This window comes from Oncorhynchus masou, chromosome 12 (genome assembly GCF_036934945.1).
Source record: "Oncorhynchus masou masou isolate Uvic2021 chromosome 12, UVic_Omas_1.1, whole genome shotgun sequence".
Classification (NCBI taxonomy): Eukaryota; Metazoa; Chordata; class Actinopteri; order Salmoniformes; family Salmonidae; genus Oncorhynchus; species Oncorhynchus masou.
In genome coordinates this window covers 70,349,870-70,367,457 of record NC_088223.1, presented here as the reverse complement: position 1 = coordinate 70,367,457, position 17,588 = coordinate 70,349,870, and the positions used below count along the sequence as shown (strand labels likewise).

The window sequence follows — 17,588 nt, the reverse complement described above, 5'->3', positions numbered from 1 at the left end:
CCATCCAACCTGACATAGCTTGAGAGGATCTGCAAAGAAGAATGGGAGAAACTCCCCAAATACAGGTGTGCCAAGCTTGTAGCGTCATACCCAAGAAGACTTGAGGCTGTAATTGTGCAAGTTCTCCCACTTAAAAAGATGAGAGGCCTGTAATTTTCATCATAGGTACACTTCAACTATGACAGACAAAATGAGAAACAAAATCCAGAAAATCATATTGTAGGATTTTTTATTAATTTATTTGCAAATTATGGTGGAAAATAAGTATTTGGTCAATAACAAAAGTTTATCTCAATACTTTGTTATATACCCTTTGTTGGCAATGACAGAGGTCAAACGTTTTCTGTAAGTCTTCACGAGGTTTTCACACACTGTTGCTGGTATTTTGGCCCATTCCTCCATGCAGATCTCCTCTAGAGCAGTGATGTTTTGGAGCTATTGATGGGCAACACGGACTTTCAACTCTCTCCAAAGATGTTCTATGGGTTGAGATCTGGAGACTGGCTAGGCCACTCCAGGACCTTGAAATGCTTCTTACGAAGCCACTCCTTCGCTGCCCGGGCGGTGTGTTTGGGATCATTGTCATGCTGAAAGACCCAGCCACGTTTTATCTTCAATGCCCTTGCTGATGGAAGGAGGTTTTCACTCAAAATCTCACGATACATGGCCCCATTCACTCTTTCCTTTACACGGATCAGTCGTCCTGGTCCCTTTGCAGAAAAACAGCCCCAAAGTATGATGTTTTCACCCCCATGCTTCACAGTAGGTTTGGTATTCTTTGGATGCAACTCAGCATTCTTTGTCCTCCAAACACGACGAGTTGAGTTTTTACCAAAAAGTTCTATTTTGGTTTCATCTGACCATCTGACATTCTCCCAATCTTCTTCTGGATCATCCAAATGTTCTCTAGCAAACTTCAGACGGGCCTGGACACGTACTGGCTTAAGCAGGGGGACACGTCTGGCACTGCAGCATTTGAGTCCCTGGCGGCGTAGTGTGTTACTGATGGTAGGTTTTGTTACTTTGGTCCCAGCTCTCTGCAGGTCATTCACCAGGTCCCCCCGTGTGGTTCTGGGATTTTTGCTCACCGTTCTTGTGATCATTTTGACCCCACAGGGTGAGATCTTGCGTGGAGCCCCAGATCGAGGGAGATCATCAGTGGTCTTGTATGTCTTCCATTTCCTAATAATTGCTCCCACAGTTGATTTCTACAAACCAAGCTGCTTACCTATTGCAGATTCAGTCTTCCCAGCCTGGTGCAGGTCTACAATTTTGTTTCTAGTGTCCTTTGACAGCTCTTTGGTCTTGGCCATAGTGGAGTTTGGAGTGTGACTGTTTGAGGTTGTGGACAGGTGTCTTTTATACTGATAACAAGTTCAAACAGGTGCCATTAATACAGGTAACGAGTGGAGGACAGAGGAGCCTCTTAAAGAAGAAGTTACAGGTCTGTGAGAGCCAGAAATCTTGCTTGTTTGTAGGTGACCAAATACTTATTTTCCACCATAATTTGCAAATAAATTCATTAAAAATCCTACAATGTGATTTTCTTTCTCATTTTGTCTGTCATAGTTGAAGTGTACCTATGATGAAAATTACAGGCCTCTCTCATCTTTTTAAGTGGGAGAACTTGCACAATTGGTGGCTGACCAAATACTTGTTTGCCCCACTGTATGTTAATTTCATATTTCAGTTTTTTTTTTTTTTTACACATTTGCAAATGAACAGTTTTTGCTTTGTCGTTATGGGTTATTGTGTGTAGATTGATGAGAAGGGGAAAAAACTATTTATAACATTTTAGAATAAGGTTGTAATGTAACAAAATGTGGAAAGTCAAGGGGTCTGAATATTTTACGAATGCACTGTGTGTGTGCGTGTGCATAGCTACAGTGCCCTCAGAAAGTTTTCACACCCCTTTTCCACATTTTGTTGTGGTAAGCTCAGAATTTAAAATGAGATTTTGTGTCACTGGCCTACACACAATACCCCATAATGTCAAAATGTAATTATGTTTTTAGAAATTAATAGAAAATAAAAATCTGAAATGTCTTGAGTCAATAAGAATTGATTGCTTGGTTTCCAGCATTTTGCTGTATGGGAAAAATTAAGTGAATGTTGCTTGTTATTTATACTGAGTGTTTTCCATGGGCTGAAGTTTACTTGTTACGGCAAGCCTAAATATGTTCAGTAGTAAAATGTTGCTTAAAAAGTCACATAAGTTGCAAGGACTCTCTGTGTGCAATAATAGTGCTGAACATTATTTTTGAATGACTACCTCATATCTGTACCCCACACATACAAATAATTGTAAGGTCCCTCAGTCAAGCAGTGAATTTCAAACACAGATTCAACCACAAAGACCAGGGAGGTTTAACAATGCCTTGCAAAGGGCAACTACTGGTAAATGGGTAAAAAATACAAACGGATTTTTGAATATCCCTTTGAGCATGGTGAAGTTATTAATTACACTTTGGATGGTGTATGAATACACCCAGTCACTACAAAGATACAGTTGTCCTTTCTAACTCAGTTGACGAAAACCGCTCCGGGATTTCACCATGAGGCCAATGGTGACTTATAGACAGTTATAGTTTAATGGCTGTGATAGGAGAAAACTGAGGATGGATCAACAACATTGCAGTTACTCCACAATACAAACCTAATTGATAGAGTGAAACTATGGAATCCTGTACATAATAAAAATATTCCAAAACATGCATCCTTGTTGTAAAGTAATACTGCAAAAAATGTGTTTTGTTTGGGGCAAATCCAATACAACACATTACTGAGTACCACTCTACAAATTTTTAAGCAGCATCATGTTATGGGTATGCTAGTAATCGTTAAGGATTGGAGAGTTTTTCACATAAAAAAAACAATTGACAGAGTGAAAAGAATGAATAAGGCACTAAAGTAAAACTGCAAAAATCTGGCAAAGAAATTAACTTATGTCCTGAATACAAAGTGTCAAGTTTGGGGCAAATTCAACACTAAGTACCACTCTTCATATTTTCTAACATGGTGGTGGCTGCATGATGTTATGGGTATAATTGTCATCAGCAAGGACTAGGACGTTTTTATTAGAATAAAAAGAAACGTAAGCGATAAACACAGGCAAAATCCTAGAGGAAAACCTGGTCCAGGCTGCTTTCCAACAGATACGGGAGATAAATTCACCTTTCAGCAAGACAATAACCTAAAACCCAAGGCCAAATATACACTTATACATGACAAAACTACACATATTAAGAGTGACCTTTGATTGTCCCCAGCATAAGGTGCACCTGTGTAACCAGGCAAGTCAGTTAAGAACAAATTCTTATTTTCAATGACGGCCTAGGAACAGTGGGTTAACTGCCTGTTTAGGGACAGAACGACAGATTTGTACCTTGTCAGCTCGGGGACATGAACTTGCAACCTTTCGGTTACTAGTCCAAATCTCTAACGACTAGGCTACCCTGCCGCCCCGCACCTGTGTAATGATCATGTTGAATCAGCTTCTTGATATGCCGCACCTGTCAGGTGGATGGATTATCTTGGCAAAGGAAAAATGCTCACTAACAGGGATGTAAATACATTTGTGCACAAAATGTAAGAGACATAAGCTTTTGTGCATATGGAACATTTCTGGGATATTTTATTTCAGCAACATTTGATCAACACTTTACATGTTGCGTTTATATTTTTGTTCCATGTGTATCTGTGTATGTGGTGGTTGGACGTTCTCCTGTCCTGCTCTGTGGAGTGGGTAGCGAGTAGAAGTAGAGATGTAGTCCTACATCTGAGAGGGTGTTCCATGGTGCCTGGCTGCCAGCAGAGGAGGGCCAACTCATCAGTCTTCCCCAGCCGAGGCCAGGAGGAAGGCCAGCATGGAAGGAAGGGGGGCTGATGGAGTCCAAGGTCTCTCCATCACTACAGATCTGGCCATGGGAGGGTGTATGTGTTTGAGGGAAGGGAAAAGGAAAGGGGGATACCTAGTCAGTTGTATAACTGAATGCATTCAACTGAAATGAGTCTTCCGTATTTAACCTAATCCCTCTGAATCAGGAGGGGGAGAGAGTGTGTGTGGTGTACAAGGATGGAACAGAGAAGGGGGTTATGTGTGAGGGACAGTTGCGGGACAAGACATGGTGTGTGTGTGTGTGTGTGAAGGACAGATGGGACATTGGAGGTGGAATGGTGTGTGTATGTTTGTAAGTCTGTGTGGGACAGGGGAGTGATGGTGTTTGTGTAACGTGCATTGTTTGAAGGAGACCAAGGCTCAGCGTAATTTGTGGTCATCAAATTTATTTAAATGAGAACCAGCAACAAAATAACAAAGTGAAACCAAAACGACCGTACCGTTCCGTAGGCTACAAGAGCTGTACAAAAACACGACCCCACAACATAGGTGGGAAAAAAGGCTACCTAAGTATGATTCCCAATCAGAGACAACGATAGACAGCTGCCTCTGATTGGGAACCAAACTCGGCCAAACACAAAGAAATACAAAACATAGAATGCCCACCCCACATCACACCTCACGGCTCTCTAAGGTCAGGGCAGACAGTTTGTGTGTTGAACAGTGTTGAAATACTCATACCTTCAACTTTGACAGATATATAATGGCCAAACTGCAACTGACATGCAGCTCTTAAAAACCTAATCTAATATGACCAAAAGAGTAAATACCCAACACAGAACGACCCTGTCCATTCTCAACACTGTATAACTACAGACAGTGTCTTCAGTTTTTTGCTAAAATGATTTCTGGAAAAACAAGTCACTTGTTTTGATGAGTCCCTATGACATTAAGCAGTCAGAGGCTCCAGATGAAGCTCCTGCTCTCTCTCTCCCTCCACTATCCCTCCTTCCCTCTCTCTGCCAACCCTGTGTGTGCATGTGTGTGAGTGTGTTTGAGGCTTTGTGCATGAGTTGTGTATTTTTCTGTGTGTGTGTGTGTGTGTGTGGCTGGCTGCGGCCTTAAAGTGAGCAGCCGAGGGGAGCCGTCACTAGTGATCACCTCCCTGCCGTGCTGGGGGAAACAGCTGAGGGGGAGTGTGTGTGTGTGTGCAGGGGGGAGGCAGTCAGCTTGCATCTCCTGCCCGGCTCGCTCACCCGACTGGTGACATTTTAACTGGCGGCATGGCGCGAGGGGGGCAGGGGAGGGAGGGGTGAGTTGGAGACGAAAAAAGGGTGGGGTTCTCCACATGAGAGGTTGTCCTGTGACATGGTTCCAGCAACCCACAGCCCAGCCATGTCACCGGCCCAGAGGGACATTGCACTGAGGAAAGGAAGGAGAAAATGAGGGATGAAGAGAGGAGATGAAAGAGGAAGGAGGCAAAGTTTCGTGTTTTCCTTGCAGGGCACTCTGTTTTGCTTGACGCCAGAGGACAGAGAGAGACAGAGAGTGCGCTGCATCTGGATGTACAGCTGCTTGCTTTAACTCTGACAGCGGTGACACTAAAAGGGTCTAAAACAGCTTTCACTGGCCTTTAGACAAATACTACTCCAAGACTGGCCCAGTTCAACTGGGTCAGGGTGTGACTTCAAGGCTTTTCAATAAATACTACTCCAAGACTGGCCCAGTTCAACTGGGTCAGGGCTTGACTTCAAGGCTTTTAGATAAATACTACTCCAAGACTGGCCCAGTTCAACTGGGTCAGGGTGTGACTTCAAGGCTTTTAGCTTTTAAATACCAAGACTGATAAATACTACTTTGCCAAGACTGGCCCAGTTCAACTGGGTCAGGGCGTGACTTCAAGGATTTTAGATAAATACTACTCCAAGACTGGCCCAGTTCAACTGGGTCAGGGCTTGACTTCAAGGCTTTTAGATAAATACTACTCCAAGACTGGCCCAGTTCAACTGGGTCAGGGCTTGACTTCAAGGCTTTTAGATAAATACTACTCCAAGACTGGCCCAGTTCAACTGGGTCAGGGTGTGACTTCAAGGATTTTTGTTCCAAAAATACAGCGGCACCAATTTAAATACCAATGTATGTCTACACTAGATATACATATATATACATTTGCAAATGTGGCATTCAATTTCACCCAAAACTAACACTCAACATTCTGATATACAGATGAAGCATTTGGGAAGAAAGCCTTGACGCTGAACATGCAGCATGTTAGTCATATGGCCCTTGGTTAATCTGTGTGTTAAAGCTGGCATCGGTATACTCCATATTTCCCATCCGATTGTATCCGTGTTCCTAACGGAGAGGGCATGTTAGCACTGAGGGGAAAGGATGAGCTGAGACAGAGGGAGCAGGGAACACTCTTCACATGCACACGCACATTCTGAGAGGCACATGGAGGGTGTGTACTCTGTATGTAGCTTCCACAGACATCCCTGGGGAGCGTTACTTATAGCAGGGCTAACTGTTGTGTGTTCTAATGAGGGGCAGTGAGGACGTTATACTGTGCTGGGTGAAGAGCATACAGTGACACATATGAACATGTCTCCTACAATGAGGCACAAATTAACACAATGTGGCCTTGTGTTGGTTTTGAAAGCTTTTGATCACTTTTCACAGCTTTTAGTTGGGGGCTTTTACATTATTTTCAGTCCATTCCATTTGCATTCCTGAGAAGACTTTTGGATTACGAAAACAAACACTGGCTGAAGCGGTCTCTCTTTCCATCACTTTTTCTTCCGTCCATCTGGGCTGTCCTATTTCACAGGGCCGTGTGGTCTCCCCTCAGCCAGGGCACAGAAACACAGATTGGGACAATGTCATGTGAGCTTCTAAAGCCTGGTCCATTACACCGGCTATTCATATAATCCACCAAATGGACCTTTTTAAACACACTTTGGCCCCTGCTGCCGTGACTGCCTAAAAGTGTGCGTGTGTATTTGTGTGTGAGATAGAAAGATAGACCAAATATGCGTGTTCATGTGCGAGTGTGAGTAAGAATGTGATTGATGTGTGTGTATCTGTTGGTGAGAGTGTGTGTGACAGAATCACATCAGTGTATATGTGTGTGTGCATGTTTCAAGAAAGCCCCCTGTCTGTCTGTCTGCCTGCCCTGCTCCATATCTAACAAGTGTCCCATTAAACCCCATCCCAAGAACATCATGTACTTTTAAATTCTGTGGCCAGCCCTGGATTAAGCAGACAGGCAAGCTGACGTTTACATTTCTTTCTAAGCTACGGCCCATTTTAAAAGCCATTCATTTTTGATCCTCTTTCTCTCTCACTCACCCAGTGTTCCCGATCTCCCTCTTTGGTTCGAAAGTCGTGTCTGTAATCTATACATTGCCGTGGCTAATTTACAGTGAAAATGATGGAGAGATGGCTGTCTTAATGTAAGACAGCCAGTAAATGTAATTCATCATGGCTCTGCTCCCCAACCAGGCCCTGCTCCTATTTAGCATACCATCGGCTGATTATTTGCATATTAATTATCCAAAGGAGTGTGTGTGTGTGTGTGTGTGTGTGTATATGTGTAAGAGGTGGGGGGTGATGTGGCCCAGCAAAGCAGAGGGGCTGTGTATGTGTAGGTGTGTGTGTGCACAAGTGTATGAATGTGTATGAGTGTGTCTGCGAGAGGGAGGGGGCTGTCTGGGAGGAGGAGAGTGTAGATGAGGGAGGGGAGGGGGGCTTTCTCATAGTAATTATCATATATCAGTGTTCTGACGCTGTAATTGATTACAACAGCTCCGGGAGGCCCCCGGGAGAGAGAGCGCCACAACCCCACCCCCACCTTATCTCCCACTGCCCCCCCTGGCCTGTGTGTTATCGAGGATCCTCCCCTCTTCTAGAAGGTGTGACAGCTCTGTAAACAGGGCATGGCGCTCCCTCACATTAGATGCTCATTAAGAAGCGAGGCTGACTATCCTCTGGTGCCACTTCATCATCACAGCAAATGAGCTGGCACCAGGTTAGCTAGCACTGCCGAGGACCAGCTCTATAAAAGATCAACCTTTACCAGATTCAGCATGTATACAGTGTGTACATGCTAGTGGTGCATAGTAGATTAACATCCATCCATGCTGTGCATCTATAGATGTATCAGTGTGAGGTATGGTTTCTGTATATTGGTGGTGGTGAGTATTGCATCTTTTTTTAAAGATGGGTGCAAATTAAGTCAGGTTTAGTCCGACGAGCATAAAGACCATTTGCCGTCGATTGTCAATGTGACTATGATGTGTTTTTCCACAGAAAGTGACCAGACACACTCACACAATACAAACACAAGGCGTGCTAAGTTCGTGACATGTCCGTGTTGCCTTTGCTCTCCGTCATGTGGAGTGGGTCACTGTGTGGCTCAGCAGAAAGCTGCCATGACGACTCCAGATCCACTCTGACACAATGGGTACTGCAGCATTCTGGGATAGTAGTCTCACTGTCTCTACTAGTTGTCTGGAAGATTGCCTGAGGTAACCGGCCACACAAAACAGCAACAGTCGAGAAAATGTTCAACAGAGGCTTGGATATTGAATGGGAAGGGTTTTCAAATGCAGACATTTCGAATGAAGGAAAGGGGTTGACACAAATTAGTGATATCTTCAAATACAACATCCTTTATGAGGGGAACTTTGCCCACTACACTGAATCCTGAATGTTTTATCAGCAAAAATATCAGTTTCCCATCTTAACTAGAGGTCGACCAATTAATCGGAATGTTTTTTTTATACCTTCATTTAACTAGGCAAGTCAGTTAAGAAGACATTCAATGACGGCCTAGGAACAGTGGGTTAACTGCCTTGTTCAGGGGCAGAACAACACATTTTTACCTTGTCAGCTCAGGGATTCAATCTTGCAACCTTACGGTTAACTAGTCCACCACTCTAACCACCTGCCTCAAGAGGAGCCTGCCTGTTACGCGAATGCAGTAAGAAGCCAAGGTAAGTTGCTAGCTAGCATTAAACTTATCTTATAAAAAACAATCAATCTATCAATCATAATCACTAGTTAACTACACATGGTTGATGATATTACTAGTTTATCTAGTGTGTCCTGCGTTGCATATAATCGGTGCGGTGCGCATTTGCGAAAAAGGACTGTCGTTGCTCCAACGTGTCCCTAACCATAAACATCCATGCCTTTCTTAAAATCAATACACAGAAGTAAATATTTTTAAACCTGCATATTTAGCTAAAAGAAATCCAGGCTAGCAGGCAATTATTAACCAGGTGAAATTGTGTCACTTCTCTTGCGTTCATTGCACGCAGAGTCAGGTTATATACAACAGTTTGGACCGCCTGGCTCATTGCGAACTAATTTGCCAGAATTTTACGTAATTATGACATAACATTGAAGGTTGTGCAATGTAACAGCAATATTTAGACTTAGGGATGCCACCCATTAGATAAAATACGGAATGGTTCCGTATTTCACTGAAAGAATAAACGTTTAGTTTTCGAAATGATAGTTTCCGGATGCGACCATATTACTTACCTAAGGCTCGTATTTCTGTGTGTTATTATGTTATAATCAAGTCTATGATTTGATAGAGCAGTCTGACTGAGCGATGGTAGGCACCAGCAGGCTCGTAAGCAGTCATTCAAACAGCACTTTCGTGCTGAGCAAGGAACTTAAACGTTAGCTTTCTTACGTGGCACATATTGCACTTTTACTTTCTTCTCCAACACTTTGTTTTTGCATTATTTAAACCAAATTGAACATGTTTCATTATTTATTTGAGGCTAAATTGATTTTATTGATGTATTATATTAAGTTAAAAGAAGTGTTCATTTTGTAATTGTCATTATTACAAATAAAACAATAAAATTGTCCGATTAATCGGCATCGGCTTTTTTGGTCCTCCAATAATCGGTATCGGCGTTGAAAAATCATAATCGGTCAACCTCTAATCTTAACCAACACTTACAACACATTTGCTTAATTGTCTCCTAACCCAGTTCTAAGGCCACTTCGAACCAAAACGTATTTGCATTAAAAAAAAACTCATTATCTTCTTTAAAAACCCTGCCATTTTAATTGATCTTCCTCGGGCCAGGCACAAATGAGGCCCCAAATTTGATTAGCCTGTATCTTAATTCACGACAACATCAACAAGCAGGCAACAACAATGTCCTTGGGTCTTCCTGGATGTCTTTCTGCAGTCATCACCTCCCTAGCGCCTGGTCTTTAATTAGCTATCCATAATTAGCATCCCTGCAGTAGCTTCGGCTCCGACCAGTCTGCACATGCTCAGATAGGGTAGATTGCGGGACGGCGTGGAGGTGTTAACCATAAACCCCCTTACCCTGGCGTGTACCTTATCACGCTTTGGCTAATGAGAAATGAGTGGAGGCCACGGGCCTTTGATTTCAATGGTGTTGCTAAGCACTTGTGCTAAGCATAAATCTGTTGTTCTGCCCCTGAACAAGGCAGTTAACCCACTGTTCCTAGGCCATCATTGAAAATAAGAAGTTGTTCTTAACTGACTTGCCTAGTTAAATAAAGGTAAAATAATAAATAAATAATAAATAAACTAGCCCTTTCAATATTGTATCAAATGAGACGGTTTATTGAATCTACCTGAAATTATTTATTGCGTTTTAAAAATATGCTGTGTTTTCGGCTTGTTTGAGAGAGTGAGTAAGAGGCATCTTTCCTGAAAAATAGCCTTGGGATCAGCTATTACTGACCCAGTCCAAACCTTAAAGGTGCTACACCGAGAACTTCTGATTTCCACTAGATAACAAAGCCACAAAGTGAAAGCTTTCCCATTTTGACTACAGATGCCGCAATAGTTTGATTACCACAGCCAACTACAAAACTGGCAGGTAAGCTACATTGTGAAACACTATCATTCCACTATTACTGCAGATATATTATGGAAATTGAAAATAATAATATGTGTTAGCAGTTTTAACCATTGTGGACTAAATCAGATAACGGCTCCTGGGACAGTTGATCGCGTAGCAATTGAGACTGGGAACAAGGACAGATTAAGAGTTAGAAAGGCAACAGAGTGTTCAGAGAGGATCTGGTATACTATGTGTGTGGTGTGTGTTCACAGTATATGTGTGTGCTTGGGTGTACTTGTTGTCCTACCGTATCAGGACCTCAATGTCCTAAAAAAAAATAATTTTTTTTACTGTAGTTTATTTAGTAAATATTTTCTTAAAATTCATTGGTTAAGGGCTTATAAGTAAGTATTCGGCGCATGTGACAAATAAAATTAGATTTTGATTTGAATTCACCCGAATTTCCTGATAAGGTAGGAAAACAATAACTTTTTTGAAAAGTCAGTACTTTTTTCATGTCCTGAATTTGTTCAAATGCTATTTTAAGCTTAAGGGTTATGTTTAGTGGATTGAGTTAAGGTTAACATTAGGGTAAGGGTTAGAGAAAATAGGATTTTTAATGGTCAAACATTCTTACTCTCCAAAAAGTCCTGAAATTACATGAAAATAAAGCTGTGTGTGTGTGTGTGTGTGTGTGTGTGCAGTATGTGTGTGTGATGGTGGAGTCAGGAGGCAGACGCAGATGGAGGACTGTGGGAGAGACCTGACGGACAGGTTCACACACACCACTGGCCCAACTCTCGAGAAACGGAATAAAAACCTGGAAAATGTTTCATTTCAATACAAGGACTGTAGCCGGGGACAATTTAATCCCTGGGCAAGGACAGAGGCTCTACCTGTTCTCAGTGGCCATCAATCAGATCACACACTGGGACATGGATACACACACACTTGTAGGTGGATGTATGTATGAGCGCATGAATGCAGACACACACATGCATGGAAGCATATACTCACTGTCAATGAAAAGGACAATGCTCAGTCTATGTTCCTTTGTGGTCAAAACATTATTCCTTTCTGAGAAGGATTTGATCAGCGATATTGTGTGTGTGAGGCTATAGTATCCAGTCCTCCATTACTAGATATCTGGTTGGCCCTGTAAGCAGCATGTTCTGTTTGTGTTTGTGGATGTGTGTGTAAGTGCTGAGCGTTTAGTGATTTTTGAGGTCGTTTCGGGTAGATCATTAAAAAATAAACATGGTTTTCGATTTTGATATAAAAATGAAAACATTAATGCACTGCGCGGGTTGAATGCTGTAACACAGAAGAAAACAATTAATAAAAGTCCCATGATGGTAGTGACTGCCCGTTACTGCTTATCAACTATCATTTATTCACATTACTTTAATAAAATATTTCAGTCGTTGTGTATATTACATTTGTTTTATTTTATGACTTTTATTTCATTCCAAGTCATCATCTCATCTCTATAGAGCTGCTGCCAATGCTGTCTGACAAAATCACTATTTTAATAGTTCTTCAAAGTAAATAAGGCATACTTTTATGACTGCTGAATACCAACTATCAATCACTTAGATCATGTATTTTTAGGTAGAGCCAACTCAAAGTAACTGCTCTCTTTCCCTCTTGATCACGCATTCTTCTGTCTCTTCTCTCCTTGTCTGCCCCACACAAACCAAAAAAGTAGGTACACGCTAAACTATGTAGAATATTGGCCTGTTAAACTACAAATCCCTACTACATCACACAGTTAGGGCTTGATCTGATTTATCTCAATAGAAACTGCGCATTGAGGTCACAGATTGTTTTTTAAACGAAATTAAATTAAAATAATTGAACCAACATCGGTCAATTAGTTGTTTAAAAAAACATTTTGGTTATTCGCTCAGCAATAGTGTGCATTTGTTTCTGTGTGTGTGTACTTGTACATTGTGGCTGGTAATGAAGGTGCAGTACTTTCTATCAGTGTGTGTTTACCTTGTGGCTGGCCCTGTAAGGGCAGGACGTTCTGGCCCAGCTCTCCATTGAGCCACAGCTGCATACGGATAAAGGGCTCCCGGCCCTTCTGGGTCAGCTTACTCCAGGGCTTGGGCCTGGACAGCATGTCGCTAACACTACCCTGAGACAGGCCCAGCACCTGTAACACGTACACACGCATTGACAAACAGACATGCACACACACGCACAGAACACAGACACATCAGCCAATAAATAATTAAATATACCTGAGGTCAATCACAGTAAAATAACATTCCAATGTATAATTACACTGCACAGAATGCATGCCAGCATGAAGCCTGATATTAGCTACTGTAAGCAAACAAAAACAATAGTCCATACTGTACAGTATGGACAAGTACAAGACATAGACAAGTACAAACACACATGCAAATACACAGAGATCATGCAGTTTTTCCTTCAAACCCCTGAGATCTGTAGAGTACATCACTACACCGTCTGCTTTAGTTTGTACCAAAGAGGGTGTGTAACAGTTTTTGTTGGTGGAATCCTGGTTGGTGGCCCAATGCTACATCACTGTGTGATACCATTAACTAGCTGACTGCTAAGAGAGAAAGGCTTAGATGTGTCTAAATGGATGTGACAACTGCTGGCCAGTGTAGGATCGGGGGCCCTCTGTACTGTACTGAAGCTTAGAGGATCACATATATTGTGTGATGTTAATAGTGACCGCTTCACACAAATCATTTTACATGTGTATGAATGGATTCATTCAAGAAACACACTCCAACGGAGGGGCTGAGTTAGCATAGTACACACAGTTTTGAACTGTGCTGACCGAGGGTGGAGGGCAGTTGGGTGACTCAGCGTAGATTACTGGAAGGGAGAGAGGGAAGGGGAGCAGTATTACAGGGGGGATGTGAGTTGACACTACACTGGCGCAGGATGGGTATATCAGGCAGTATAAGGACACGGGTATGGGACGGTACGGCGTAGGGTGGTATGGGACGATTGGGCATAGGGTGGTATGGGATGGTAGTGCGTAGGGTGTCTTGCACACCTTCTCTCCAAAGATGCGCTGGCAGATGCCGTTCTTGGCCAGCTTGTCCTTGACCTGCTGGGTGAGCTCGGCCGTGTCCACCTCCTGGTACATGTAGACCTCGTACTGCTCAGGCGTGAGCGGCGCCACCACCGGCTTGACTGGTTTGGCTGCGGGGGTCAACAGGGAACCCAGGGACCCCAGGCTCAAGGACAGGGGAGAGGGGCTGCTCTGGGGGGTGTCAGCGCGGCTGGGCCCCTGGGTGTTGGTGCCTCCACCGGGCTCGGAGCCGGCCTGGGAGTATGGGGACTCGGCCCGGGGCCAGTCCTTCCAGCAGTCCGGGGAGGAGATGGAGACGGAGGAGGAGAAGGGGGCCAGCGCCGAGGACGAGCCGGCTAGCCGGGAGGCTTCTGGCGGAGACACAGAAAGGCACAGTCAGTTGGGGTGGTGGGGGAGTGGGGATGGGGCCTGCCACTAAAGGCTAACGGCTAATTGCAAACGGCACAGTCACTGTGGAGGGAGGGCGCTAACCACTAACGCTAACGTCAAGCTATCGGCCAGCTATGAATACATAGGTGGTTCCTCGTCCCCTATAAAGGATTAGGACACACCCACTGTCATTGGATGGATCCAGAGTGGGTATGTGGAGCAAAGAAACTTAGCTCCCATAAGTTGCTGGGTTCGGCATTGTTCTGCCTTAGAAAGTTGATCGTTTGCCATATCTGATGGAGACACCTAGCAGATTGTCTCCGCCGCGTTGCTAAACCGGTTTGCGGTGTCGACACAAACCTCACACACGGAGCATTTCGTCCCGAGTGGAGCAGCTGCATGTTACAGATGAGCAAAGACAATGGCCCTCTGTTTTGTGTGGTCTATTACAACACGGTCTTCCAATATCACCTTCCAAATACATCCAAATTACAGTTGCACAAGGGCTGTGTACAGAAGCTGACTTGAGTGATGGCCACCAACAAAAACTACAATAGTGAGTAACAAATCTCAGCAGTTTGAGAAGTAGCTAACAACAGACAAACAGCATATACTGTAGATGTTCCATCAGAGGGTATTAGCCATGAGTTTAGAAATGTGTGATATAGTGATATGACCAATGTTCGCTCTAAGCTGCGTGCACGTGCAGAAATATCAGCTCACAGAGAGAAATGCATGAGATTGAACTTCACTCAACTTTCTAGAGTAGTGTTCACCAACCGGTCAATTGCGATCGACAGGTCGATCTCCAAGGCATTCCTAGTCGATCATCAAACATTTATTTAAAAAAAATTATAAGGCATTGTGTTCCTATTTTTTATTTATTTAAATTTGTCTCGGGCTGTTGGCGGTAGGTGCGCACGGTTCAGCTGCCCTGTGCGCCGGGTCGGAGAACTGTTGCCATTTTGAACCATTTCGTGTGTCTGAAGGTACAAGGAGAAGGGGTACAAACTCTTCCTTCCAGGCTGGCCCAGAGAGCAAATCAAGTGCACTATAGGCCTACCGCTGGCCAATCGAATGGCTCAGATGACCGTCTCTACAGTAACATAGCAGGCATAAAAGAAAGCTACAGCAAAGTTGATACTGTGAGATTTCAAAACCATGACTAGAGAGAATGTCAATGAATACAGCAAAGAGCTGCTGTTTTTATGAGTAAGTTCATGTTTAAATTCTTACTCAGCACTGTCAACACTTTGTGTTCAACACTTTTATAAGCCATAAAATGTGCGTTTTTCCTATTTCCACTCAGTGCTACAACAAACACTGCAGCAGTAATGAATGACTAGCAAAGTGTATCTATAGCCTTGCGTTGTTATTATTATTAGCAGCTTAGGTCTTTTTTAATATCGAGGAATATTTAACTTTCTCTGTTCATAGAAGTAACAACACGAATTTGTGCATGAAGCAGAAATAATGTGGCGCGACACGAGTTTCGCCATCATCTGGAAGACTGTGTCCCTTTACGGTCAGTGTCAGTGGAGGAAAGGGAGAGCGGAGGGATGTTGAGAGGCGGACCCTCAGTCTGCTGCTCTCTCCCTATGCTGAGACTGACCATCAGTCCAATTAAATAGAATAAAAATCTAATTATTTAAATGTATGCTCACTCAGCTGTGCTTCACAAGTAATACAATAATGGATCTATTACAGGTGTGATCATTTTGCTTACCTCAATTTTTTTAAATACAATTTAAAAAAAATGGCTGAACAATACATTGGCAGGCCAATTCAAGCAAAGCCAATATGCATTGATAATATATTGGGCCTATAGCTTACTGCACAAACATAACTGCTACAGTACTGTTTTTAATTGGTTAATGTTGCATAGGCTTACGTTTTTCAAGTTATGTAAAAAACAATCTGAGCGGTAGATCTCGGCTTGCATTTTGAATCAATCTGATCTTGACTCAGAAACGGTTGGTGACCACTGTTCTAGAATTTTCTCTGTTAACACCATCAACGTTTCCCTTTACTGTGGAAATTGTGATCGAATCAACGCAATATTAGCCACCTTCAATGCAACATGCCAAAACAAAATTAACTATGCAAGAGATGTTGTTGTAGGCAGAACACATCGGCATAGGATTCTATTGCTTTGACACGCACTACTCAGCCTGTACTCTACACAAACCAGTGCGGGATAAACAATCAGAGCTGCAGTAGACCTATATGCAAATAGACCTTTGCCATTTACTTTGAACTGGACTGTGTTTACAGCATGAGCGGTTGTGAGTAGATACACTTGTTAGGAGGTCAAAGCAAGAGCTACATGTAGCCACATGTGCACATTTTGTTCAAATCCTTTGCTAGTTAGTGAATTATTAGCCCAGTTATAGATCATTTTTAGTCAGCAATAGGGGAATGATTGCTTCCTACAAGAGTACAAGATTTATACATTTCTAGACATCTCTGAAAAGCGAGTCAGGTAAAGAGCTATTTTTGTCTTAAAGGTTGTTGTATTTTGAGATTGTATATTGGCTACATAGGTTTGAATAAACTGAGGGTAGCATAAGTGGTCTGATTCTCTGTAATAATGGTATGGCAATAACAGTGCATTTTGTTTTATAAAGTGGTTTCTTGCATCAAACAACACAACAACATTTTCAGTCACCTTGTCTGAATGACAAGTGGATAAACAGGTTAATGTCAAGCCCTGCATGTTTTTTCCCCAAAAGTATCATGGACTGTAGGCCTACATTGAACACCACACATTGGCAGCAACTGTAGGCTGAATGATAGAACAGCTGTAAAATATTATGGGACGAATATTCTCCATTTTTTTTATGGTAGGCCTACAGTACATTATGATCAAATAGCTACAGTAGCCTACATGGCCACTGTTAAAACTAAGTTAAAGCGGGTACAGCCTCCGTGTTCACAGTAAATGCGTGCTGGAAGTTGCACAGAATTAGAGGGAACATTGGATATGACACATTCTCAGAACATTTTGCACATTGTGGCTGTGGCCAGTAACTGTCATGCAAATAACTGCCGGTCCGTTAATGAACAAAAACACATTTAGCATCTCCGGCCTTCCACGCATAGCCTACAAGCCACTGAAATCAAATCAAATTTTATTGGTCACATACACATGGTTAGCAGATGTTAATGCGAGTGTAGTGAAATGCTTATGCTTCTAGTTCCGACCATGCAGTAATATCTATCAAGTAATCTAACCATTTCACAACAACAAAGGAATGAATAACAATATGTACATATAAATATATGGATGAGCGATGGCCGTTCGCCATCTTGCCCATGCGGACCTTTGGAACGTCTACATTGAAAAAAGTATAATAAATCAATTTAATATAGCCTACACCGTCACAATAAATCCATTATTTATTTTAGACAGGTCTAAAGAAACATTATGATATGAAGAAAATGAAGCCTATTTCAG

At 42.7% G+C, this 17,588-nt stretch overlaps 1 protein-coding gene across 5 annotated transcripts in view; it reads right to left on the bottom strand.

The window, feature by feature from the left end:
* Positions 1-17,588, bottom strand: part of LOC135550744 (homeobox protein cut-like 1) — a 212,314-nt gene that overhangs the window by 24,933 nt on the left and 169,793 nt on the right. For 4 of the 5 annotated variants that reach the window (XM_064981827.1, XM_064981826.1, XM_064981830.1 and 1 more), the window contains one exon: positions 12,682-12,841. In XM_064981827.1, coding sequence (XP_064837899.1) covers positions 12,682-12,841 — 160 coding nt within the window. Of the gene's footprint in view, positions 1-12,681; positions 12,842-13,723; positions 14,110-17,588 lie in introns of all 5 variants that reach the window. The other variant, XM_064981831.1, reaches the window with a different exon arrangement.